The sequence below is a fragment of the Ahaetulla prasina genome, chromosome 1 (assembly GCF_028640845.1).
Source record: "Ahaetulla prasina isolate Xishuangbanna chromosome 1, ASM2864084v1, whole genome shotgun sequence".
Classification (NCBI taxonomy): domain Eukaryota; kingdom Metazoa; phylum Chordata; class Lepidosauria; order Squamata; family Colubridae; genus Ahaetulla; species Ahaetulla prasina.
In genome coordinates, this window is record NC_080539.1 from 357813430 (window position 1) to 357839422 (window position 25993).

At 41.9% G+C, this 25993-nt stretch overlaps 1 protein-coding gene across 5 annotated transcripts; it reads right to left on the bottom strand.

The window, feature by feature from the left end:
* Positions 1–4553: 4553 nt before the first annotated feature.
* On the bottom strand, positions 4554–24641 carry LOC131188135 (transmembrane ascorbate-dependent reductase CYB561). Of its 5 annotated transcripts, none has more exons than XM_058163170.1 (6): positions 24495–24641; positions 16580–16817; positions 15211–15309; positions 12703–12806; positions 8663–8820; positions 4554–6359 (listed from the first exon to the last, which is right to left on the bottom strand). In XM_058163170.1, the coding sequence occupies exons 2-6, from the start codon at positions 16785–16787 to the stop codon at positions 6164–6166; spliced, it is 765 nt and encodes a 254-aa protein (XP_058019153.1). In that variant the 5' UTR covers positions 16788–16817; positions 24495–24641; the 3' UTR covers positions 4554–6163. The 5 variants fall into 5 exon arrangements, with proteins under 5 accessions (XP_058019153.1, XP_058019152.1, XP_058019155.1 ...); XM_058163169.1 differs by lacking the exon at positions 24495–24641 and adding an exon at positions 23580–23898; XM_058163172.1 differs by lacking the exon at positions 24495–24641 and adding an exon at positions 23555–23571.
* Between the last annotated feature and the right edge of the window lie 1352 nt (positions 24642–25993).

Sequence of the window (25993 nt, forward strand, 5' to 3'; positions counted from 1 at the left end):
ATCATCTGTGAGTTTTAATACCATTTCTAAAATGTTTTCTAAAATGTAAAAGTATTTTAAACAAGGTTGTCACCTGAGGCAAAGTAGGAAATGCACTTGAACTCAGATTAAGGTGCATCATGCCCATAATATATGAGGCATAAAATCTCCTAAATACCTCTATCCATCCATAGCGCTGACCATATAATGAAACAGAAGGAGAGTACTATGCTGCCCTTCCTTGATACCTAACATGCTGCCTATGGAAACTGCCACCCTGGGCTTAATTGTAGGCCTGTCCATAGTTTAATTTAAACAAATGTTTCTGAATGTCAGCCATTTTTAAGATGTATGGACTTCAACTCCCAGAATTCTCCAGCCCACCTGACTGAATTTTCCAGCTGTTAATTTTAAGGATGGCGAATTGGTTTACTGTTTCAACTCATTAGAACTATTTTAAAACTGTACGATCGTTTTTATTTTTTCCTGTCCTTAAGGGACAAGTTAAAATCCAGTGATATAATAAATGGCTTCATTTACATAGAATTAGTATCAAAGAGAAACTTTCACCAACTTAAATAACCCAAATTGAATTAATAGGTATGCATGAGTAAATTGTAAGATGAGGAATCAACCTCTGTTTTCTACGGATGGTATTCAAGTAGCTCGTTCTCAAAATAAATGTGATATCTTGTGAGTTCAAGGAAGTAACAAAACACAGCCACTTGAAATAGAATCATTACAAGCATTCTATAGTTTTAGGCGATGTGCATTTTTATGTAAATTTGTTTGAACTTACAGGCTTGACTTCTTTATTTTTATTCATCAAATTTATATGGCCACCCATTTCACGAAAAAAGTGACTTTGGGTGGCATACAATAAGATTATAATTATAAACAGTTAACATAAAATAAAATTATTATTTTAAAAGTTAAATTAAAATAAAATTATTATTTTAAAAGTTAAATTAAAATTTTAAAAATAAAAATCACAAAGGCTAAGAGAGGACCGCAGATGTAAACAACAATAGAGCCACCTCAGTTCTCAGGAGCTCCCAGTTCTAATGGCATAACCAGGTTTTGAGGGACTTCCAAAAAATCAATAGAGAGGCAATCAGCCTCATTTGGGAAGGAAGGGCGGGGGGGGGAGAAGAATATGCCATGGACGCCATAGTAGAGAAGACCCTTCTCCTAGGGCTGTCAAGTGTAGCTCCCTAGCAAATGGGATTTCTAGCAAACCTCTTCTGTCATATCAGTTATAATGAGGGAGAGGCACACCCTCAAATAACCCAACCCCATGCCATGTAAGACTTTAAAGGTCAAAATCTTGAATTAGACCCCAAAGCAGACTGGCCTTGCAGATCAAAGATATATGTGCTCTTCGAGAGACAAACATAACTTTCACATTGCTGCATTTTGCACCACTTAAAGCTTCCATATACTTTTCAAGGGTAGCCCCTGCACAGTACATTACAGTAATCCAAATAGGAGGTGACTATGGCATGAGTGGCCACGAGCAGAACCCGCACCCCAGGCTAGGAAAGGGTGTACCTGGTTCACTATACAAAGCTGTGCAATGGTTCCCCTAGTTACTGCTGCCACCTCCTCTTTGAACAAGAGTCGTAAATTGTAAATGGTAAGTCAGCAGTGCAACTCCATCCAGCATCAAGAATGGCATAGTCCTAGAACCCACAGGCTCTCAAGACAAGCTTGCTGGACCTGTGGGGATTTGATTTCTCTCTCATGTGTATTTGCTTGCACCTTTCCTTTGCCGCTTGTTTATTGCTTCAATACTTCCTAGTAAAGTTTGCAAACTTCCGTGTGTTTCTGAGTAGGTGGCCTGAGACAAGGCACCAACTTCATGAATGGCCTTTCAGACAGGGAGCTGCCAAGGCACTGCTCCTGATAGCATCCAATAGAGTTGCGTATCACAGCAAGCAGGGGACCACAATCATCAACATGCGGCATGAGACTTCCAACATCCCCAGGGATTCTAACATCTCCTGGGGTTCAGCCAATGTGGCGGGCATAGCAAACGTAGCCAATTCAGTCTATCCTCCTAGAATATACCCAAATGAGTCCAAATCCCAGTGCAGGTCCAAAATCATTCCAGGCTCCATGCAAATAGCTGCCAATCCAGATTTTCTCCTAACAATCCACAAAATCCATAAAAAAATAGCACACTAGAAGGACAGACTTTCTAGGACTCCAACTCTCTATGCCATTTTGCTTCTTTCTCGCACTTTAACACTTCCAAGTGTAAAAAGAAGAATTTTTTTCTTGAGGAAGGAGGCCTGCAGCATTACTATTTTGCTCTATCCTCTATTTGAGGTTGTGACCCTAATTTGCATTTAGATGTAGGTAGCTGCTCAGAAGGGAAATGTTTTGTGTATCCTAAAATGAGCCCTGTATCCTAACCAGAATTCTGCTCTTTCTTTCTTCCTTCTATTAGGCAGAAATTACCAATGGGTCTCTGGAAAGATTTAACATTCTGCTCAGGATTAACTTCTGACCAGCTTTTGCTGCCTCCTTGTGGTGCTTCTTGATTTTGTATCTCTACAGTCCTCTGGCCACACTTGGGAACTGTTATCAGAAAAAGAGGCTGTTTCTAACTCACAACATTCAGCTATTGTCTTTAGTGAGGCCAGCCACACACCCATGAGAAGGCCTGTGGTATATTAGGAGACAGTAAGGAGATTGTTGGGAAATGTCACATTTTTAGTATAACTTGTGGACCAGGTTTGGGTGTGGTTGGAGAATTTGGAAAACACAAAAGAGAGCTAAAACACTTGGTTGAATCATGTTAAATACAAACAAGAGTCAGATTTCTTGCCTTTTTTGCTGCAAATATTTATTGGAATCCAGCTTACGTGTCAAACACAAGCAAAACAATTCCAGAATAAGAGAAAGTTGTTTCGAGGCAATACATTGTTAAGAAAAAGTTGTTGCTTAAAGAAGTAATCACTCCCCCCTTTGACTCTGTTAAATATTTGGAGTCTGCCTTGTTAAGAAAAGTCAATGAGTACTTGAGAAAATGCATAATTCCCAAGTAACACTTGGCATTTGTGAAGTGCCTTCATCTTTGTTAGCTAAGTATTCTTCTAGCTTCATAATGAAAAATATTTGAGGTAAATATCTTTTTCTTTTTACGATGGATGGCCTGAATATCTCCACAATTGCCCAGAAAGAAAGTGGAGGTCTCCAATGTTCCATGAACAATCCTGATTTTTCAAAACATTTCATCATTTAGAAAAGGCAGAGAAGAAAGACAGCTATACTGAAAAAGCTATTCTCTCAGCCAATATGGGAAAAATTAATTTATGACCCGTGCCCCTCCTGGCTGGTGCTGGCCACTCAGGAGGTGACACGAGGCTGGCTCCGGGGTATTATAAATGCTTCTTTGATGGAGGGGGTCTTTCCCGCTGCCTTGAAAGAGGCGGTGGTGAGACCCCTCCTCAAGAAGCCTTCCCTGGACCCAGCTATTTTGGGTAATTATCGTCCAGTCTCCAACCTTCGCTTTGTTGCGAAGGTTGTAGAGAGTGTGGTGGCACGGCAGTTCCCTCAGTACCTGGAGGAAGCTGTCTATCTAGACCCGTTCCAGTCCGGCTTCCGGCCCGGTTATAGCACGGAGACAGCTTTGGTCGCGTTGGTGGATGACCTCTGGAGGGCCAGGGATAGGGGTTGTTCCTCTGCCCTGGTCCTGTTGGATCTCTCATCGGCTTTTGATACCATCGACCATGGTATCCTGCTGCGCCGGTTGGAGGGGTTGGGAGTGGGAGGCACCGTTTATCGGTGGTTCTCCTCCTACCTCTCCGACCGGTCGCAGTCGGTGTTGACAGGGGGCAGAGATCGGCGCGGGCGCCTCACTTGTGGGGTGCCGCGGGGTCGATTCTCTCGCCTCTCCTGTTCAACATCTACATGAAACCGTTAGGCGAGGTCATCAGTGGCTTTGGGGTGAGTTATCATCTGTACGCTGATGATACTCAGCTGTACTTTTCCACCCCAGGCCACCCCAGCGAAGCTGTCAAGTGCTGTCCCGTTGTTTGGAGGCCGTACGGGTCTGGATGGGGAGAAACAGACTCAGACTCAATCCATCCAAGACGGAGTGGCTGTGGATGCCGGCATCCCGGTACAGTCAGCTGCAACCGCGGCTGACTGTTGGGGGCGAGTCACTGGCCCCAACGGAAAGGGTGCGCAACTTGGGCGTTCTCCTGGATGAACGGCTGTCGTTTGAAGATCACTTGACGGCCGCCTCCAGGAGAGCTTTTTACCAGGTTCGCCTGGTCCGCCAGTTGCGCCCCTTTCTTGACCGGGATGCCTTATGCACGGTCACTCATGCTCTCGTCACTTCTCGACTGGATTATTGCAATGCTCTCTACATGGGGCTACCTTTGAAGTGTACCGGAGACTGCAGTTAGTCAGAATGCAGCTGCGCTGGTGATTGAGGGAGCACCGCGTTGCTCCCGGTAACACCTCTCCGCGCAGTCTGCACTGGCTACCTGTGGTCTTCGGTGCGCTTCAAGGTTTTGGTTACCACCTTCAAAGCGCTCCATGGCTTAGGGCCCGGTACTTACGGGACCGCCTGCTGTTTCCACATGCCTCCCACCGACCCGTACGCTCTCACAGAGAGGGTCTTCTCAGGGTGCCGTCCGCCAAGCAATGCCGGCTGGCGGCCCCCAGGGGAAGGGCCTTCTCTGTTGGAGCTCCTACTCTCTGGAACGACCTTCCCCCCGGTTTGCGCCAAATATCTGACCTTCGGACCTTTCGTCGGGAATTAAAAACTTATTTATTCATCCAAGCGGGACTGGACTGATTTTTTAGATTTTTTAAATTTCTAAATTTTAAATTTTAAATTTTTAAATTTTCTGTAATTTTATATGGGGTATTTTAGGTTGGTCAATTTGACGGTTTTAATTCGGCCACTATTGAATAGGTATTTTAAATTGATTTTTAACTTTGTATACTTACTGCTTTTTATCTTGGCTGTACACCGCCCTGAGTCCTTCGGGAGAAGGGCGGTATAAAAGTTTAATTAATAAATTAATTAATAATAATAATGACTATAAACTCAGTTTTTAGGGGCATTAATTGAATTGGCATTCCTTTCCTAAAAGAATCCCAAATCTACTGCCTTTTTACATATATCAAATGAAAGGTTTTTGTCCACACACATTGCAGAGAGATTAACAGTAAGTGCAGAAGTCAGCAAAGTCAAATCTGATAGTTCTCAAGGCAATGATGACAGAAAGAACAGGCATTTCAATTAAATATCTGCTGGCAGAGGAAAAATGGATGTTGAATTGCAAAAGGGACACTTCTGTTTTCTATCCTATTCCCTATTGAGTTTGATTTCTTCATGGAAACAGATGGAAAAACTATATGGATACTTATGACACTGAATGATCAATCTTCATTGGAAATTGTATTTGCTATTGATCTGTCAATGTTACAATTTCAGAAGCTGCTATCTTCCTAACATCCGATCCATTTGAGGTTGCCAACAATCCTCTAAAAGCAACTAACACATGAGTCGGTGGCTCCTGGTCCATAAGCATCTTCTGAATTTCTTGCACTTTTCAGAAGCCCTCAAAATTATTACTGAAATTTAGCAGCAAATTGCCAAACAAAAGAGGGGTGCTATTTTGTCCTATTAAATGCTGGTCAAAGAGTAATAAAGATATTTGATTTCTGCTGATTATCAGCAGGAAGCAAAACAAAATGTGTAAGACAATTGATAGGTTTATCATATCCCCCCCAAATTAAATAAACATACAAAGAAGGGTACATAAAATGAAGTCACCAAAATCCCAGTCTCACCACCATTTTTACTGTGGCTTTGATACCCCAAAAGTGCAATCACTGCCCTCCCAAAATTGTCCACTCTTGATTTAATCCTATGGCATAATAACAACCTGAATGCTTTTCTTCAACAGGGCACATGACAAATAATCTCCATTTGCACAAATGACTGACACAGCTCAGGGGCCACAAATCCTTTTCACTGTGCTACATTTATAGTAGCCATTGAAGAAAACAGTATGAAAATATGAAATGTGGTGCGATGGGAGTCATGAAACAAAAGGACTGCTTACATAGGTGTAACAGTGGCAATTGCATGATGCTACATGACAAGTCAGATACCACACAGAAACACAGCTCCTCAATGCAGATGGCACAGCAAGCCTCAGTGTGTGCTTGTTGGGCTTCCTTCTTCAGTGAGGTTTTTGAAATCCATGGACAATGCCATCTCCTCAGCCATTGGGGGTCTCCGCCATTCTTCCCGGGTTAAGATGTAACCCACAACTGCCCCAAAAGCTATTATTAGGAGGCCCAAGGTGTTGGCAAGGATTCCTTCAGAGACAAAGAGGTTGTAGGTATCCCTGCAAAAGCAGAGAGACAATATTAATATTCCTTACTTCCACTCATCTTCCTCAATAAACCAATGAACAAGTGTTGTCTTTGATTCATTTGTTCAGTTGGGTTCTCTTTATCTAGTTGGAGAACAGATTGTCAGGCCTGCAAGCCATCTTTTGTATTAGGTCTTCAGATCGGCCATGTTTACTACTGTGGGAAACTAGGAGAGGGGATTGTATGGAGCATAGGTGATACATAGCCATAAGAACATTCCTTTCTCAAGAAGTCAAGGACAACTTGCCCTGCACTTGGAAGGCTAGAACTGGGAGGCATCCCCAGTTGGGACAATATTTGATTGGACCGTATGATGGACTTGTGGGTGCTGGGTAGGGACTTCAATTTTTCTTTGGGTGGAGAAAACCTGGAAACTTTCAGATTCGGGTTTTCCCAGATGTGGCAATATGAATAAAATGTAACTCTGAGGAAACTCAAGCCTCAGAGTTTTCTTTCGTTGGGGGTGTTACTTGGAACCCTGACACAGATTACATTCTGGGTCATATTTATGCAGAAATATTGAAAAGTCAAAAAAGTTCACAATTTTTGAAGCAATACTTTATATGTTTGGGTTGTTTACTTCACAGCTTACCCAGCCATTCATTCATTCATTCATTTTACAGTGCTTATAAACACAACCAGTTCTGACTCTAATGGCAGAAACTCTGTGGAAGGAAGAAAAATCAGGGAAGAAATGGAGCCAGGTAAAGTAAATGTTAGGACCAAAAAAAAATCACCATTTTGATTTCAACAATCATCATCTCTGAAAATCTCCAAGGAGATGTAGCTAGTCCTCAACAGGAAACAGGCTAATGATACAAGTGTTTGATCAAATGTACTGCCATAAATCCAAAAAAAACACCATCAAAAGAGTATGGCACTAGCATTTCCCACCAGATGTGCTCCAGATGTACTGGACTGCATAATAATTCCCAGGCAACATGGCATTTGGCTGGTTGGAAATAGAAGTCTAACTGAATTGTACTTCAACAGACCTGAAGAATCCAAGATAATGAGGAAGGATAGTCTGGCTCTCTATAAAAAGTAAGCAAGTAAAACAATAGCACATATTTAACAATTCTCAGGCCTCAGTGCTATTCACAGAGAAAGATGTTTGGAAGTTCAACTAGAGTATAGAAAGATATAACCCACTTAGAAAAAAAAACATAGTTTACATCTAGATGAAAAACAATCACCATATAAAACATTTGCCAAAAAAAGTGCTGAGAGAACAGATCACAAATATTCTCACCCAGGTAGCAGCTATTTGATCACATAACATTATGAGATGGTTTATAGGTCTGTTAACTTGCTGACTTTTTGGCTCCAACATGCAAAACCTCAGTTAACGATTTAAGACAGGGAAGAATATTTGAGGGAAACACTTTGGGAAAAGTTCAGAGAAGAGCAACCAAGATGATCAAAGGCTTGGAGACTAAAACATATGAAGAACAGTTGCAGGATTTGGGTTTGGATAGTCTAGAGAAAAGAAGGGGTAACATGATAGCAGTATTCCAATATTTGAGAGGCTGCCACAAAGACGAGGGGGTCAAATTACTCTACAAAGCACCAGAGGGCAGGAAAAAAAACAATGGTTGGAAACTAATCAAAGAGAGAAGGAAGAATTAAAGAGAAACTTCCTAACAGTGAGAACAATTAACCAGTGGAAAAGCTTGCCTTCAGAAATTGTGGGCACTTCATCACTAGTCTACTATTCTATCCCTAATATAAATAAGCATCAGGAGCTGGACAAACTGAAACATCATTATTTTCCAGAATGTCTGGATTGTTTATTTTCCATAAATCTGAATTATATAAGGCAACTTAGATCAGCCTTAAGTAACTATTTATATTTCACATTTTTGCTCTCAGCTTAGTATCTCAGCCTGCTCTCAACCCAGAAAAATCTAAGCTGAGTAAAGGAGATCCATCAAACCAATTTGGTCTAGTTTGGTCTAGTAGTTAAGGCAAGTGGCTGAAACAGTTTGGCCTAGTGGTTAAAGCATCGGCCTAGGAACAAGGAGAGTGTGAGTTCTACTCCTGCATGAAGCATGAAAACCATCTGAGTAACTTCAGCCAGTCACTTTCTCCTACTCCACTCTCTCCATTTCACAGGGTTGTTATTGTGTTCAAAATAGGGGGAAAGGGTATTATCTATGTTCGTTGCCTTTTGAGTTATTTATAAAAATAATAAAGGAAAGATAAAAATAATAATAATAAACCTGGTCTTAATATAAACACTGTGTAGGCATACATTAACAAAAGCGTAACTTGCTTTATTTTGAAGAGTAGCTGTTCCAGAATACCCAACAGAGCAGTAGCAATGGAAAGGATGAGGAGGAAGGCTCCAAAAAAAACATGCTGTGGTTTGTATCTACTGCGGATTGAGAACGATGCTCCAGGAAAGAGAAAGATGTAAAATCCAAACAGCCACTGAAGAGGGAAACAAAGCAGAATTCAAAAATTACAAATACCTTACCAATAGCAGTTCAACTCTTCCACGGAATTTAGGCTTACTTTCTCTAGATCTTGACTAAAGTACCAGCAGTATCACCAATCACAAAATAAAATCCTAATGATGGCAAGCCCTGTTAATTTCAATTTAGAGGTTCATATTACCCCACAATTTGAAAAATCTTTCTGTAAAAACTTAAAAGTAACTGTGGATTGGACTTAACTATCTTACAGGTAGTCCTTGACTTATGACCACAATTGAGCCCAACTGTCATAAATATGAACCATTACCAAGCAGTCAAATGTTGATCACATGACCTACTGTCACAGTTGTGTGAAAAAGGTTCACGTCACTTTTTTCAGTACTATTGTGACTTTAAACAAATGGTTGTAAGTCAAGAACTACCTGTAGTCCATTATGCCATTTCTCCCATGTTTTGGGGAAGGTCAGAAGTAAGACACAAGGGCAATAGTTTCTCCTACATTCTTCTGTATTGTTATTGACCCTTCAGTAGAATTAGTAGAAACCACCCAATGCCGTATTGTGTTTTTATCAGTCTAATCTTCTTTAGAAATCACTGAGGTCACTACTAGAGCCATGATGGCAAACCTATGACAAGCGCGCCAGAGGTGGCATGCAACACCGTCTCTGTGGGCACGTAAACCATCGCCCCAGTTCAGCTACACCATGTATGTGCATGCCCCTCCCACCGACCAACTGGTCTTTGGGTCTCTGCTTTGCATGTGTGGGGTGTGGGGCATGTGCTGGGGTGCCATATGCGCATGTGAAGGGGCACGGGGCATGCACATGACCACATGCGCAAGTGCAGGGGCGGGTCGCATGCAGAGGGCCACGCACACATGCGGAGGGTGGGTCACATGCGGGGGGATGCACACACATGCACAGGTCGCATGCAGGGATCGTGCACGCATTGCATTTTGGGGGTTTGGGCACATGCATTCACACGCATATGCGATCTGGAAAAGGTTAGCCATCACTGTATTGCAGCTTCAAACATCATTGTTATGGAATAATGTACAGCTTTGTAATAAGCTTTTAGAACTTAAATGGAAATACATTTTTGAAAATCAGATTTAATTAGGAAAAAAAGATAGCTATAAAATATAAGCACCCAACTGTTAACACTATTTAAGACCAAGACAATGATGGAAAAATGTCCTTTGAAATGATGTGAAAGAAAAATATGTTCAGTCACAAAGAATATAAAATAATCCTAATAAACATAGAATAAGAACCTAGATAAAATTGCCAAATTATATTGTTCCTAATCCATCTGATCCATGTCATGCTTCACTTTTTGTGTTTCCTAGCAGTACCAGATCCGAAAGAAAATTTGGCAAGTTTAAAAGTGGCATCGTCATTATGGACTGCAAGAAGAAATGAAATATACAATTTGTCTAGCCTGCTGGAGAATTTATTTCCAAGTGGAATTAAACATAGGGACAATCTCATCATAAAATTGGTGGTACAATAGCACGTGACCCAGACAGCAACTGTGCAGAATGGCAGGGACAAAGTGACCCTGTAAAGTGACAACACTGGTTTCTTTCTTCCAGCAAGGCAGTGTGTTAAAACTTGCTAGGATAAAGGCCCCAAAATATTTTGCAGGAAGAAGATTACAGAGCTGTTTAGCCAGGGCAAAAGATTTACTTGGCTCTTCCTTCTCAAACCAAAGGAAACTCCTAACATGATCTCTCTGCAAATCATTTACTGATTGGCAATTTATTTCACTTTGAGAAATAATAATAATAATAATAATAATAATAATAATAATAATAATAATAATAATAATAATAATAATAATAATAATAATAATAATAATAATAATAATAATAATTTAATTTGTATACCACCCTTCTCCCGAAGGACTCAGGGCGGTGAACAGGCAAACAAAATACAAATAGAAACATACACCATAATTAAAACAACCCTTAAAAAACTGATTCAAAATTAGCCAAAAAATTTAAAATAACCTTACACCCCATAAAAATTACAGAATTTAAAACCCACAATTAAAATTTAAAATTTAGAATTTAAAATCAAGCCAGTCCAGCCAAACGGAATAAATAAGTTTTAAGTTCGCGGCGAAAGGTCCCGAGGTCAGGTAGTTGTCGAAGCCCGGGGGGAAGCTCGTTCCACAGGAGCCCCACAGAGAAGGCCCTCCCCCTGGGGGCCGCCAGTCGACATTGTTTGGCTGACGGCACCCTGAGGAGTCCCTCTCTGTGGGAACGCACCGGACGCTGGGAGATAGAGGAAAAGAAAGAATGCAGGACTATTAGAACTAGGTCAATATATTCTTTCTTTTTTTTCCTCCAAGTTCTTCTTAGAAGCTGAATCAAAAAATTTAAATGATGTCAGGGAGAATAGGCCCTCAGAGATGAATGTATGGAGCAAATTCTGTATGTTGCACTACTACAAATGACATTATAACTGAAATCTGCATACATGAAATGAGAAATTGTTTGCTTCAACACACAATATTTTGCATTCATTTACTCTTAACATTTGGCATTGAATGGCCTATTCTTGAATTTTGGAGAGGGTGTTTCCAAGCCTACTTCACTATCTTTTTACCATCCTGAATAATTTAGTAACATGTTCATACTTGGTCACTATACTCCTCGCTACCAGTTCATTTAGATCAGGGGTGTCAAACTCAAGGCCCATGGGATGCTTAAATCTGGCTCACAGGGCCAGCCTGGAAATAGCAAAGGACCAGCCCGCAGTGCCTCTGGCAACCAAAATGGGGTGGGGGCGCGCATACCCCCCACCTGTGCCCCATTTTCGGGCCTGGATGGCCTCCTGCAGCATTTTGCTGACCAAAATGGGGTGAAAGGGGGGGCACGCATGGCTCCACCACACCCCATTTTGGCCAGCAAAGTGTTGCAGAAGGCCATCCAGGCTGAAAACGGGGCTCGGTGCAGCCATGAGTGGGCCCCCTGCGCCCTGTTTTGGCCGGCAGGGTGCTACAGGTGGTGTCTTTCCTGTCTCCCTCCCCCCACCTCCCGGCCAGCCCGTCGAGAACTACAATGCTGATCCACCCCTCAAAGAAATCCAGTTTGACACCCCTGATTTAGATTAAAAAGCACCGCTTGCACATGAGACTCCTATAGGAGTTCATTTGTGATACGTGGTCAAACTACTGCCAGCTACTCAGGCAAAGCTGTTCCTGGTGATCACATATCTTTTCTGAAAGAAAAAAATATAATGCAGTTGAAGTTGGTATAAACTAGAATATTCTCAAGTATGGCTCAGGTCAAGCACACTTTTTGTAGTGAATAAAGAATAAAAACCTGATAAGGATCTTTCTAAATTTGATGACTGGGCAATAAAATAGAAACGATCCTTAAATGCAAAGACATAGAAAATAGGCACTGAGACAAAACATCCTCATTCTACACATAAAAACTTTCACAGATTGCATTAAGAAAAAATATAACTATTCATTATAGTACAAGGTATGAAAATTACTTTTACCATCCTTTCCTGAGGATCTAGGCTTCCTAAAGCCATTTGATAGCGTGGAAGAAGTCCCTTCGGGCAAAATAACAAAATATTGACTTAAATATTTATACCTGAAGGTACACCAAGAGAAGTTCATTTTAAATGCCCCCCTATTTGATGCTTCACTGCCTCAGTGCAACTTCCTTCTATGGTCCAGATTTCAAATAAAATTCTAAAAGAGGAGAGTATCCTCAGACCAGCTAGTCTACTTCCCTGCCTTCAAGCTTTTCATTAAGCAGATACTCTCTAGGGCAGAAGTATGTTCTAAAAGGCGTTTAGATAACTCCAAGCATGCTTGCTCCACAAGCCCACCAGGTGCAATTAGCCCATCTCACCTGTGCTAAATAGAAGCCAAATGCAATGATGCCACACCAGCTGTGCAGGCTATACATATCTGGAAAGCCTTGATTCTTGTGGTACTGGAAAACAGCAATCAGACCTAAAGGGAAAGAGGGCAGGCAAATTCCTTAGTAAACTTTCATTCTCTTCTAACCTACCACTATCTGCTCCGTAATGTTGAAACAACGACTACTCTAGGGATAGTTGGGAAATAGAAGAATAGCAGGCCCACCATTATCTGGGGTGATGAAAATAGCCCTTGGCCAGTGGTGGGATTCAGCCAGTTCAGGCCGGTTCAGGCGAACCGGTTGTTAAATTGCTAGCTGGCCCCACCCCTTCCAGGAGTCCCCGCCTTGAAGGGGCGCCACGTCCTGTTTTTGCTCCAAGGAGGCTGCAGAAAGGCCTAATAGGCCCAAAATGGGGTGCAAAGGGTGCAGCGCCCCCCACCCCCACAGCCCATTTTTGCTCCCGGGAGGCTACAGGAAGGCCTACTAGGCCCAAAATGGGGCAGGGGGGGCAGCGTCCCCCCATAGCCCGTTTTTGCTCCCAGGGGGGTGCAGGAGGCCAGGTGCTGCCTGTCACACCCCCTGGCCACACCCACCATGGCCACACCCACCCAGCCGGTCATTAGGGCGGAGAACTAGTTGTTAAATTATTTGAATTCCCACCACTGCCCTCGGCATTCCAAATCGTTCCAAGCCAGAAAACATGTTCCAAAAACCCTTTTGTCTTTGGTAGACATTTTAGGACATCTTCCCCCAACTTACAGTAGCTCGGGGCCAGGCATTGCAACCTTTAAATATAGGCTAAAGAATGGATTTGAGTTACACAGAAGGACATCTTTCAACCAAGTGTGAAGAGAAAAATTCTAATAGAAAGAACAATTTGATTGTTGCCTAAAAGATATAGGCACTTTTTTACGGGAAACGTACAACTCAGGGGTGAAATCCAGCAGGTTCTGACAGGTTCTGAAGAACCAGTAGCAAAAATTTTGAGCAGTTCAGAGAACCGGCAAATACCACCTCTGGCTGGCCCCAGAGTGGGTTGGGAATGGAGATTTTGCAATATCCTTCCCCCAGGAGTGGGGAGGGAATGGAGATTTTGCAGTATCCTTCCCTTGCCACACTCACCAAGTCATGCCCACCAAGCCACGCCCACAGAACCAGTAGTACAAAAAAATTAATTCCACCACTGGTACAACTGGCTAGACAATCATCTATCCCAGAGGCTGTTATTTGGATTTCTGCACTGAGCAGAAGGCTGGACTCAGTAATGATCAACTTGAAGGCATTTTTAGCAGGAACCCCTTGTTATCATAACATAGATTATTATAAAATGGTTATCCGTCCCCCTCTTAGCAAAATTTCCCTCAAGTCAAATTCAACTCCTAGCAAATATGCATATATATGTCCCTCCGTTTCCCTTGGTAATAATATTAAATGGATTCCCACTGGCTTTTTTTTTTATTCCCAGGCAAAAGAGACCTGTTTCTTTTCCCTCTTTTTACAATATAAGAATGGAGGATACACTGCACAGTGAAGTATCAGCGCCAGCTGCAAACAAGCCGCCAGTTGCATTGTTGTGAGAGGAAAATGGCAGGCAGGCAGAGTCTCACTCGGTAAAGAAATCCTGCCCAATGGTTTCATCTTCACGAGAGGCAGAAAATGTTAGAACTATGGCTAACTAAAGAATAACACTGAAATAGAAGCTCTCAAGTAATCTGGTAAGCATTGTCTCCTCTCGGGAGCCTAAGATTCAACATGACCTGAGTTTAACTCATAGAATCATCTATTACAATGTCCTTCCTGTCAAAGACTACTTCAGCTTCAATTGCAACAATACACGAGCACACAATAGATTTAAGCTTAATGTTAATCGCTTCAATCTTGATTGCAGAAAATATGACTTCAGTAACAGAGTTATTACATAACATAACATCAGAGTTGGAAGGGACCTTGGAGGCCTTCTAGTCCAACCCCCTGCCCAGGCAGGAAACCCTACACCATCTCAGTCAGATGGTTATCCAACATTTTCTTAAAAATTTCCAGTGTTGGAGCATTCACAACTTCTGAAGGCAAGTCGTTCCACTTATTAATTGTTCTAACTGTCAGGAAATTTCTCCTTACAGTTGTTAATGCTTGGAACAAACTACCTGACTCTGTGGTCTCTTCCCAAAATCCCCAAAGCTTTAACCAAAAACTGTCTACTATTGACCTCACCCCATTCCTAAGAGGTCTGTAAGGGGCGTGCATAAGAGCACAAGCATGCCTACCGTTCCTGTCCTATTGTTTCCTTTCATTATATCCAATTAATATAGTTATTACATACTCATGCTTATATATATGCTTATATATTGTATAGTTATTTCATGCTTATGCTTATATATACTGTGTGACAAAATAAATAAATAAATAAATAAATAAATATCCGTAAGGAACATCTGTAAGGAGACAAGGCTTCAAAAGTGTGTCAGAAGGCTCCCAGGCAGGTTCATTGTGCCTTACCAACCAATGCAATGATAAGTGCAAAGAAATGGATCAGTCCATGCAAGATCTTCGTGGATTGCTTGCTCTCATTCCTGAAGACACGGTAAACCAGAAGGGCTGGAGGATAAGAAGATGAAATAGGAATGAGGTGGGTGGCTGGTCAGTTGCCCTCGCTTCTTTACTCTCTTGCCCAAATTGATTGCAGTCTTTGGGCTATTAAGCAAAAGCATTTCAACTGATCCAAGGACTTTCAGACGGCCATAATTTGAGCTGCTTCGGAGTTTTTTTTAATTATTTGTGTTATGTGTTTATGCATATCTGTTTCATCTACTCAAATTAGAAGCATGAGATTTGAATATTTTAAATAAATATATGCAGCCAAGACGGAACTTAAGACAGCAATAGCTACGCAGTTCCCATTCTACGGGCTACCTGACTGATTTGAGAAAAGATGGATCATGGTTGTCAATGGCAACAGCAAGGAGGGGTGTAATCGCAGCAGGAGATTGCCAGAGGAGGCATACCGGGGACTCCATAGACTGAACACAGGTGCATACTTTTTCTGCGCATGCAGATTGAGGGTCTCTGTGCTCCAACTGCTAACACTTTTTCTCTTGCCTTCCATTGGGAAGGCAAATGCCATCCTCTTGCCTTCCTCTTGCTCCCTTTCCACAGATTAAAAAATTCCACACTGGCTTGCACGAAGAGCAGAAAAAAGTCTACTTATCCCATAAGCATCAACAATGACCAGAATGTTCCTGGCTGTTTCCCAGTCTCTTTGTCCCTTGCTTGCTCCTGAATCATTAGAAGCTCTATGTCAAGTAGGCAAGTGAAATGATTCTTAGCAATTGCTATAAGTGGAACAGTGCACCTGATGATGCACTCTTATCTGTCCAAATATGGGCAAGCATAATTTTCTTTTCAAAATGGCAAATGATTTATAAAGAACTCTTTCCCCCATCTCATTGGGGATCTGGGTTCAATTCCTTTTTGGATGTGCTCTATAGTAACTAATTCTCTAAAAAGTATACACACACACACACACAGATAGACACAAGTGGAAACAAGTAGGCAAAACTTTCAAATACTGTATATATTAAGCTGTCAAAAGTTATAACTGGCTGCTAAGCCAAATCATAATTTGGGGGTCCCCAACTGGAAGGAGGGGAGACCCAGCTGGAAGGAGGGGAAACCTCCTGAACCTCTCTGAGCCCTTCTCATTTGTGGGGGAAGGCAAAAGGTCACAGTCAGTTTACCCCCATTCCAAATTAGGATTCCAGCCACACCCAATTGCGTCTCTTTCCTTGGATGACAAATCTCATCCACATGCCTTGCATGTGATAGCTTCCTGTCAAAGTGGAGCTCTCATTTCTTTCAAAACTCTTACCATCTCCTTGAAGAAACACCATGCCAATGACCATGCACAGCGGGTGGACGTTAAACAGTAGTTGAGAGCTGTCCCAGGCAACGCCACCTCGATACTGTCCAATCCAGGCTGCCATCACCGTGATGACAGCAAGGCCCAAGATCTGTGAGGCGGCCACAACATAGGTCAGTCCGATGGGGCTTGCGGGCCTGGCAGGAGTCTCATCCATCTTTGGGAGTTTTCCCAAATGAATCTCGAGCTGATATATTTGGAAAAGAGTGGGGGGGGGGAGAAAAATCAAATTGAGATATATTTTTTCTCCATCTTGTCCCATTACAGATTTTTCTTCCCTCCCCTGGATTAGAAGGCTAAATGGGGGAAAGAACACTGAGCAGTTGTTACCCCTGTATTACTCAGACCTTTGGCATGGGAGAATAAGATCCCTTACTTCTTCACATCATCTTTTACCTTTATCTGTTGTTAATTGCACTGACATTTGTTTGTTTGAGCCAACCAGAGAGTTAGGTGGCATACACACAGGTAGTTCTCGAACCAACAACCGCAGTTGAGCCCAAAATTTCTGTGGCTGAGTGGAACATAAGTGAATTTGGTCCCATTTTACGACTTTTCTTGCCACAGTGTAATCACTGCAATGGTTAAGTTAGTAACATGGTTGTTAAATGAATCTGGCTTCTCCATTTGATTGTCAGAAGTTTAAGGTGGAAGTGAATGGAATACAGTGTTGTTGTTTTTCAGGAAAACTGATAGCCAGAAACAGCGGCCCATTTATTGAAGGTGGAGAGAAAAATATGGTTGGAAAGAAACAGTGCATGAAAGAAAGACTGATACTAAAAGATCTTTATCGGTGAGCCGCATAATTTCTAGTCAGAGACAGAAGTTTTATTGAATTAAAATACCTAACCAGATTAAGATAATTGGTTTAGTCTTGTTTCTGTTTCTGGCAAATGCCAGCTCCGTGCTGTGCAACATAATCTTCAGGGTGAAAGTGAAAAAAGATGTAAAGAATCAAAACCTGGAAAAACAGTGACATTACTAAAACCAATTCATTAGTACCCAAATTGAGGGGGACTGGCCTTTTTCACCACATGACCTCACATAATGTGCAATGGTGAAAGTGCTGGACCAGGAGCAGGCGGACTCGGGTTTAAGTCTACCATCAGCCAGGAAATATCATTGGTTGGCTCTAAGCTACTCACTTGCATCTCAACCAACATCACGGAACTGTTATTGCAGGGAAAAGAAGAAGAAAGAAAAATGATGCATTCTGCTTTGAACTCTTGAATAAAAGCCAGGCTACAAATCTCATAAAAGCATGAGTAGGATTAGGCAACATTTTTTTACCCTGGGGGGAACATCTGTAAGTATGAGATGTCCAGGCATTATTATGAAACGTAACACATTTACTAAAACCTAAAAGGCTAAAAATGCTTGTGGCTATCTCCTTTTCTATCTATGGAAGTTGCTCTTATATTCAGTCTATTTCCTTCCTTCCTTCCTTCCTTCCTTCCTTCCTTCCTTCCTCCCTTCCTCCCTCCCTCCCTCCCCTCCCTTCAAGCCCTTCCATCATTCTGTACATCTGGAGGGAAAAGAAATGTGGGGGATGTGGTTGTAAGATGCCCCATATACCGTATTTTTCGCACTATAAGAAGCACTTTCCCCCCTGCCAAAAAAAGTGGGTGGAAATGTTTGTGTGTCTTATAGAGTGAATACTGCAGCAGGGGGGAGGGAGATTGGTGCTATCGCTGCCTCTCACTACTGCCGCCGTTCACCGCCATAAGGAAATGCTGGAGCCTTTGCTGCCAAGCAGCTGATTGGCAGTTGGATTGGCCTCCCAGAATACCACCGATCAGCTGTTCTAGGCAGCAGGGATCATCGCTGCCCTTTGCCGCTGCCAAAAATGGCGGCGGCGGTGATAGGCAGTGGCAGCAATTGATGGAGGTGGAGATCAGTAGCGATGAGCGGTGGCAGCAAAAGATAGCGGCGATCCCCACTGCTTAGAACAGCTGATCAGTGGTATTCCGGGAGGTCGATCCAACTGCCAATCAGCTGCTTGGCAGTGTTTCCCAGCGGTGGCAGCAGCTCAGATCAGTTGACCAGTGTTGGGCGCAACGGAGTGGAGCCCTAAGAAGCCATGTGCTAGGGCTGCGATAAAGTGCTGAAGCTGACCAAGCTTTTTGCTGTTTGCTGCAAGGACGCTAACCAGATGAATACCGGATGGATGCTGGGAGGCAGAGGCAGATTTTTTTTTCTTGTTTTCCTCCTCTAAAGCTAATGTGCATCTTATGGTCTGGTGAGTCTTATAGTGCGAAAAATACGGTACAGATGTGAGCTGCAGTCACTACTAATCGTATGAGATGCCCTTGTGAAGGTAACAAAACATTCACAGCAAGCTGAATTGGCCCACAGTGATGACAAAGTAGAAGAATCAGTCAGGAACCATGTGGCCCAGTAAACCAAATTGTTTATATTCAGTGAGCCTGTCTCCAAAACAGTGCGGCTAGGAAGCTGACCTGGTAGGAAGGAATAAATAATTGGAAAGTCATTCAGATGGGTTTATCAAAAACAATCCAACATCATGCTGCAATTTACACTGGATCTGTTCTAATTTTATCTTGTCTTTTAAATGTAATAGGCCAGAGTATATAATTTGAGGTTCTGCTTTTGATCAGGGCTGCCCAGCAAGTTGCCAATGCTTGCTGGGAGCCCAGCATATGTTGATTTATAATTTGCATGTTAATACATTTATGTTATATCTTTAAAGTGATTTGATTGAATTGAGCCAGCAAGGCTTTGGCCATAATGGTGCCCTTTTACCTGCCAAAATTTTACTTCTAACTACACTCAGCCTTCATCGTGCCTAATAATTTCTTTATTAATTTAATTGCCCGTAAAGTAAGACATCCAATGCATAACTTTACATGACTGATGTGTATAGAATGGGTCACTTATTCCCCTCTCCTCCTGTACTCCCTTCCATTCTTCTAGTAGCAAAGCGTAAACAACAGAAAAGCAGATGGAGCAAAGGAGTAGCTAACCTTGGGAAGGGAATAATGTCAGGGGCAGGCAGAGTAGAAAAGAAAAATCCTGTTTAAATTTTAGGGAAAACAGTTGCATTCAACAGGCAAAGGACACAGAGAGGAAAACTGTTGCTTTTTCCTTTACAACAAGAATTGAAAGAATAAAGGCCCTCTGGAAAATGACACTTTTGAGCAATTTGCCTTGTCATGCTTCCCATCTAAAGATCTGGCATTAATATGGTGACACCGTAAGAGACAAAGCTGATTTGTAACACCCCCTTTGCTTTCCCCAATGAAAAAAAAGCCCCTTTTTTTCATTGGGGAAAGCAATGAGATTTTTTCCCCTAAAATAAATATATTAAGTCTGTTTCCAGTTTTTGGTGGCATTATTTGAAAGGCACTAGGAATGGCTTCAAGATGGGTAACAATATATTATTCAAGAGGTCCCTACACTAGTCCATTGATACAGTGAATGCATTGGATAATCTTCCTCCTTACTTGATAGAGAGAACCTGGATTTCTCACTTGCCTTTCCCTTTCCTATTTAATCCACTCAACCCAGAAAAGGAACCAACCTAGAATTAAAAAGAAATTTCCTGACAGCACAATCAGTGGAACAACTTGCCTCTAAAAGCTGTGGGTGCTCCAACACTGGAGGTTTCTCAGAAGAGATTGGCCAACCATTTGTCTGAAATGGTATAGGGCAGCGGTTCTCAACTTGTGGGTCGGGACCCCATTGGGGGTCGAATGACGATTTGCCAGGGGTCGCCTAAGACCATCGGAAATATGGGAAGTAGAATAGAATAGAATAGAATTTTTATTGGCCAAGTGTGATTGGACACACAAGGAATTTGTCTTGGTGCATATGCTCTCAGTGTACATAAAATAAAAGAAAAGTATACTTGCGAGTCGAAGAATCGCACTCCAATGGTTGACTCCACAAGCTAGCTGCAGGCTCTTCAAATCGTTAGCCAAATTCGGCTTCAGGCGCGATGAATTAAAAAAGAGAGAAATCTTTGCTCTGATGTCTCCCTCTCAAACCAGCTGCAATCACTCCCAATCGCTAGCCTAATCTGGCTTCAGGTGCGATAAACTTAATAGGGGAGGAGTGTCCGCCTTAATGCCCCCGTCCTCAAGGCAATTGCAAGCAGTTCAGATCGCTAGCCAATATGGCTTCAGGCGCGATAAATTCAAATTGAAAATAATTTTACATCGTGGGGAATTGTATTAAAGGGGTCGCCACATCGTGGGGAATTGTAGTAAAGGGGTCGCAGCACTATAAAGGTTGAGAATCACTGGTATAGGGTCTCCTGCTTGAGAAGGGGATGGGCTAGAAGATCTCCAAAGTCCCTTCCAACTCTGCTATTTTGTTATATATGTGAATATGGGGTGTGACCAGGATGGTACAAATACAAACAATGTGGAACTTTGGCTGCCCAAAAGATTCCTCTCTGATGATTGCAAAGCGCATGTTTCACTTAGGATTCCATTATGAAATTATTTGGACAAAGGGAATTCTTTCCTTCCTTCTTTCCTTCCTTCCCTCCTTTCTCTTTGCAGCTCTCTTCTTTATCTTTCCTGACTTTTATTTCTATTTGCATTTTATCTTATAACAAACTTTAATAAAAAATACAAAAAAAATGAATTATACGGACAAATATAGAAAGTCCAGGGGAAATCACATATCCACAGCAGCAGTGCAGATGGGAAATGAAACCAAGAAATGGGAAAGATGTATATGGGCAAACATACATGAAAAACGTCAACAGAAAGCTAAAGATAATATGAATCATTATCCCAATGGTATTCCGTACTGAGTAGAAAACCACAATATGCTGCAAAGATATGTCACTTACTCATTGGTAAGTTAAAGGGATCTACTAAAAGTGGAATGGAATATATCCAGTAATCTTCTTAGCTAATAAAAGAACAGGATGGTATCTTGCTTTAAAAACCAAGAGAATCATCCCTAAAGACTAATATTGCAAGTTGCAACATGATCAATAGCAACAAAATCAAAACCAAGCAGAGCAGGATGTACTGGGTTGTAGACCAAGAGTTAATAATATATTATTATTCGAAACATTGCAGACTAAGTCCACCTCAATATGCTTCTCTGGCTCTTATCCATTTTTAAAATATATCACATTTATTTTTCTAAAACTGCAATTCCCTACTATATCATTTAGAGACAGAAGAATCAACAGGTTTTTTCCTGTGTATTGCTTCTCTATCCATTAGCAGTATAATGAGAAAAAAATATAGTAGATGTAAAAAAAATATTCTTTTATTCAGGATCTTTTTCAGAGACAAGAGAAGGTAGAAGACCCACTGAAATTCGCTGTTTTAAAGGATCAATGGGATAAATAATTTTAAAAATATAATCTCAAGAATTATTTCAAGCACCATCCTTCACCCTCCTCTTCATTAACACAAATGCCAGTAAGATTCAAATGGGCAACTGGTTTCCTTTCCATATTAAACACAAAGAGTTGTTGCAACCCTGTAATAATTTTAGAAGCCTTAGAACAAAGGTAAGCAAGCAGAAATAGTAGCAGGAAGCTTTCTGGTAAGTCCATGTTTTTTTATCTGGTTATATTGCCATTGGCCATCATTTTCATTGCCATGGCAATGCTTTTGCAGTCACAGGAGGTTCTTAAAGTTCCTATTATGCTCATTAAGAATAGAAAGAACCTCAGGCCCTATTTGCCATTGATTTCACATATTATAAAAGAATGGAGAATTGCATTGGCAAGAGGTGCAGTGAGAAAGAAGTTAGGATTAGGGTTAAATTAATTTCCTAGGTTTCTCAAAGTCATTAAAAGGGTTGGTTTTTATTGCTTCCACTATACATACCACCCTAGATCTTTTAAACCTGATCTCTATCGTCAAATGGAAAAAAATAATAAGCATTGCAATATGCTGGGGAGAAAAATAAGCAAAAAAAGTCTCTATTCCATCTGCCCCACCTTCTTTTTCGAAAGCAATATGTTTAAAGATTAAGACGACTTTAGGAAGTAAAGTGTCAACAGTGCATACTAGACTTTCTTGTTCACAAGCCAGAAATAAAACAAACAAAATTGAGATACTAGGTACCAGTCGTTTCGAATTTTGAATCTTTAATCACTTCCCTTAAACTCAGGCCCGACACCCATTCTCATTCATCCCCCTTTTTGCAAAATTCATTTAACTTTTATGCCAGAAATTACGTATGCTACCATTGCCTTTCCTCACCAAAGTCTGTTTCACTATACAATTGACTCCCAATAGGTAGGATGCAGTTTATGAAACACTTACTTTTTTACGAGATCTCAGTTCCAATACCAGGGGGTGGAGGTAAAAAACACCTCCTCGGTGCCTAGCTCAAGATATCTTTTACCCAAGCAAATCAGAATTGAATTCTGTAGACAACCTTCCTCTTCCTTCACTGTGCTGATGACTCATACTAATCACTCCTCCTGTCACTCCAGTTTTAGAAAGAGCACCTGGAGCAAAATTGATCATTAAACCCTAGAGCAGACAGACAGCAACTTGTAACCTTTTCTGGACTGGGCAACCCAGGAGTTTACAGGTTTCTGTTCTTTCCTCATCCATTTCCTTTCTTCTGGTCTCCAAGCAGAATCTTATATTTGGTCTTTTCTCCCAGCCAGCATTTATGTTGAATTCAGTCAAGCATTTGAAATGGTTTTGTAGAAGAGAACTGTGTTTAGGTAAGTTAAGGCTTCCATTCTTAAAATGTGGCAGCCTCTGTTAGCTGATCACAACGGTTAAAGTTTAGGACTCCACCTTTAACTAACAGTGACTCCACTTAATTTTTATCCACCCTTAGGAGGAAGGAAATGAGTAAAGGACAAAGGAACATACTTTTTTTTCCAAATAACAAAGAAATCAAGTAAGAGACCAAGCGTAATCAGGGGGGAAAAAGCCCATAGAATAATTCAAACTGCATTTCACTTACTGCTATTTGAACAGAGTTTTCTTACCTGGTTTTTAAAAAGTTGCTCTGCAACTTTATATATGCCAGCAAAGCAACTGTCTTGTGATCAGATATCTCAGCAACAATGTGCGTGATTTTCCTGTGCCTTGTTTCAGAAAAAAAGGTTTGCTTGTTTTTCAGAAGTTGTATAACTTATTTACGTTGTTATTTAACCTGTTAGTGGTGTCCACGATTAAATTTTCGTAAGCAAGTGGGTGAAAAAGGCATCTCAAACAAGTACATAAAAATCAGTGGTGGGATGTTTTTTTAATTATAAGTCCTGGCTCAGTTTAGCGTGTCAGATTCATAATTGGCAAGCGTTAATTGTACACAAAAGATTTTTCTTCACTTTCAGGAAAATCTCTGTGAACTGCTTGATTTATACCCCTTCCACGCTTGGACTGGGCTAGTCAATCATCACAGATCACCCTGCTAACTACCAATCAAAGCTGAAATAAATGAAAAAGCCAAATAAATGTATCTTGTTTGCCAGCGCAGATGGAGAACAAGAAAGCCAGTGATGTAACCACACTGAGAAAAGAAAAGCGTAATTGTGAAGTCCTTCTCATCGAAGAACGTTTATTCAGGACGGTTCTATCTCATCTTTTTCAAGCTGACCTGCACATGTGATTTTGTTTTCCGTGCCTCCCTCGTTGGATACTCCCAACAACCCCGCAGGGTAGACTAAACGATCGAAGGCGTGGTTTTTAAGTGAGCAGGAAGGGTGGCAAGCCCACAAGAGGTTTGCGGGTTAAGGGAAGGAGGCTCTCTCCCATCCAGTTACACCTGCCGAGCATGTGAGGACTCACCTCACCTAGAAGTGGGCTTCAGCTCCCGCAGACCCAGCCAGCAGCACCTGTCGCCCCGCTGAGCCCCCCTCCCTCCTATTCCCAATAGTTCTCTCCAGTGCCGACCGACCCACCTTGCGTTTCCTGCGGATGGAGAGGAGGACAAAAGAGCCACGTTGCCACAGAAACCCCAGCAAATCGCGCTGTGCTGGGCGAGAGAGCCAGCAAGAGAGAGAGAGAGAGAGACCGAAGCGGGCGCAATTGGGAGGTTCCGCGGGACGCTCTTGCCTTGGGGTCCCTAAGATCGCCCCGGGTGGCTTGACCGCCCCAGCTCCCCAATCCCTTTTGTTGTTGTTGTTGTTCTTGTTGTTGTTGTGTAGTAGCTTTCTAAGGGGCTTGGCTTATTCTTTAGTATCAGAGCGGCTAAGAATCAGCTGTCACTTGGAAGATCTTGGGAACAGATGGCGCTCTCCAGACGCAACATTTGTTGATGCATTTATACCGCGCCTTATCGAAGGTGGTGGTGGTGGTGGTTGTGCAATCGCTACGTCGTTTTTTTCCAGTGTTGGAGCATTATAAAGTGGCACTAACACTTCACGTGATCTTGATTCTATCCCTCTGTTTATGCAGCCCAGAACTGTGTTGGCTTTTTTAGCAGCAGCTGCACACTGCTGGCTCATATCTAAATGGTTGTCCACTAGGACTCCAAGATCCCTCTCACAGCTCTCACGTCGTCTCCGACTCCTCGTGACTTCATGGACCATAGCAACTCCAAACACTCCTATCTTCCACAGTATCCCTGAGTCTACCTAAACAGCATGTCCCCTGCGTCGATGACACTATCTTCTAACCCAGGAGTCTCCAACCTTGGCAACTTTAAGCCTGGCGAACTTCAACTCTCAGAATCCCCCAGCCAGCAAAGCTTCTGGGAGTTGAAGTCCGCCAAGCTTAAAGTTGCCAAGGTTGGAGACCCCTGTTCTATGGAGATTCTCAGTCATCCAGGTCAGGGGTCACCAACCTTTCAGACCTCAGGGACCACTAAATACATAATTTTAAATCCTGCGGACCACTAATATGAATTTTTTTAAAAGATAAATAGTATTTAGTGCAATATAAAAATGCAAATAATTTTTCTACGGGCCACCAAAATTTTCTCGCGGACCACCAGTGGTCCACGGACCACTGGTTGGTGACCACTGATCCAGGTCATGGTTGTCCCAAAGGATGCTTTTTTCAAAAGGCAACTGGACTTTGGTTTTTTTGTTTTGCTTTTTTTTCCCCTGGTTTTTTTTTCCCCCTTGCTTGAAGACTTTCCGCTTCTTATCCAAGAAACACCTTCAAGCAAAAAACAAAGAAAGTCCAGTCACCTTTTGAAGAAAAAAAAAGCCACCTTTGGGATACGTAGCCATCCTTTTCAATATTTCCCAATATCGGGGCCTTTCCCAGTGAATTCTCTTTTTGCATTTGGCGGCCAAAGTATTTGAGCTTCAGCTTCGGTATCTGTTCTTTCAAGGTCAAGGTTGATTTCTTTTAGCATTGATTTTCTAAGAGTCTCTGTGAAAACACTTCTACTGCATTTCGTGGGTTGGGCTGAGACAGACCGGATCCCAAATCATCTGGAAGGGTCTTTGGT

Coding starts and splice junctions, on each gene's coding strand:
- LOC131188135 (XM_058163170.1), bottom strand. CDS start 16,787: ATGGATGAGACTCCTGCCAGGCCCGCAAGCCCCATCGGACTGACCTAT. Junction 8,821..12,702: donor TTGGCTTCTATTTAGCACAG/GTGAGATGGGCT, acceptor TTCCCTCTTCAG/TGGCTGTTTGGATTTTACAT. Junction 6,360..8,662: donor CAGCTACTCTTCAAAATAAA/GCAAGTTACGCT, acceptor CTGCTTTTGCAG/GGATACCTACAACCTCTTTG.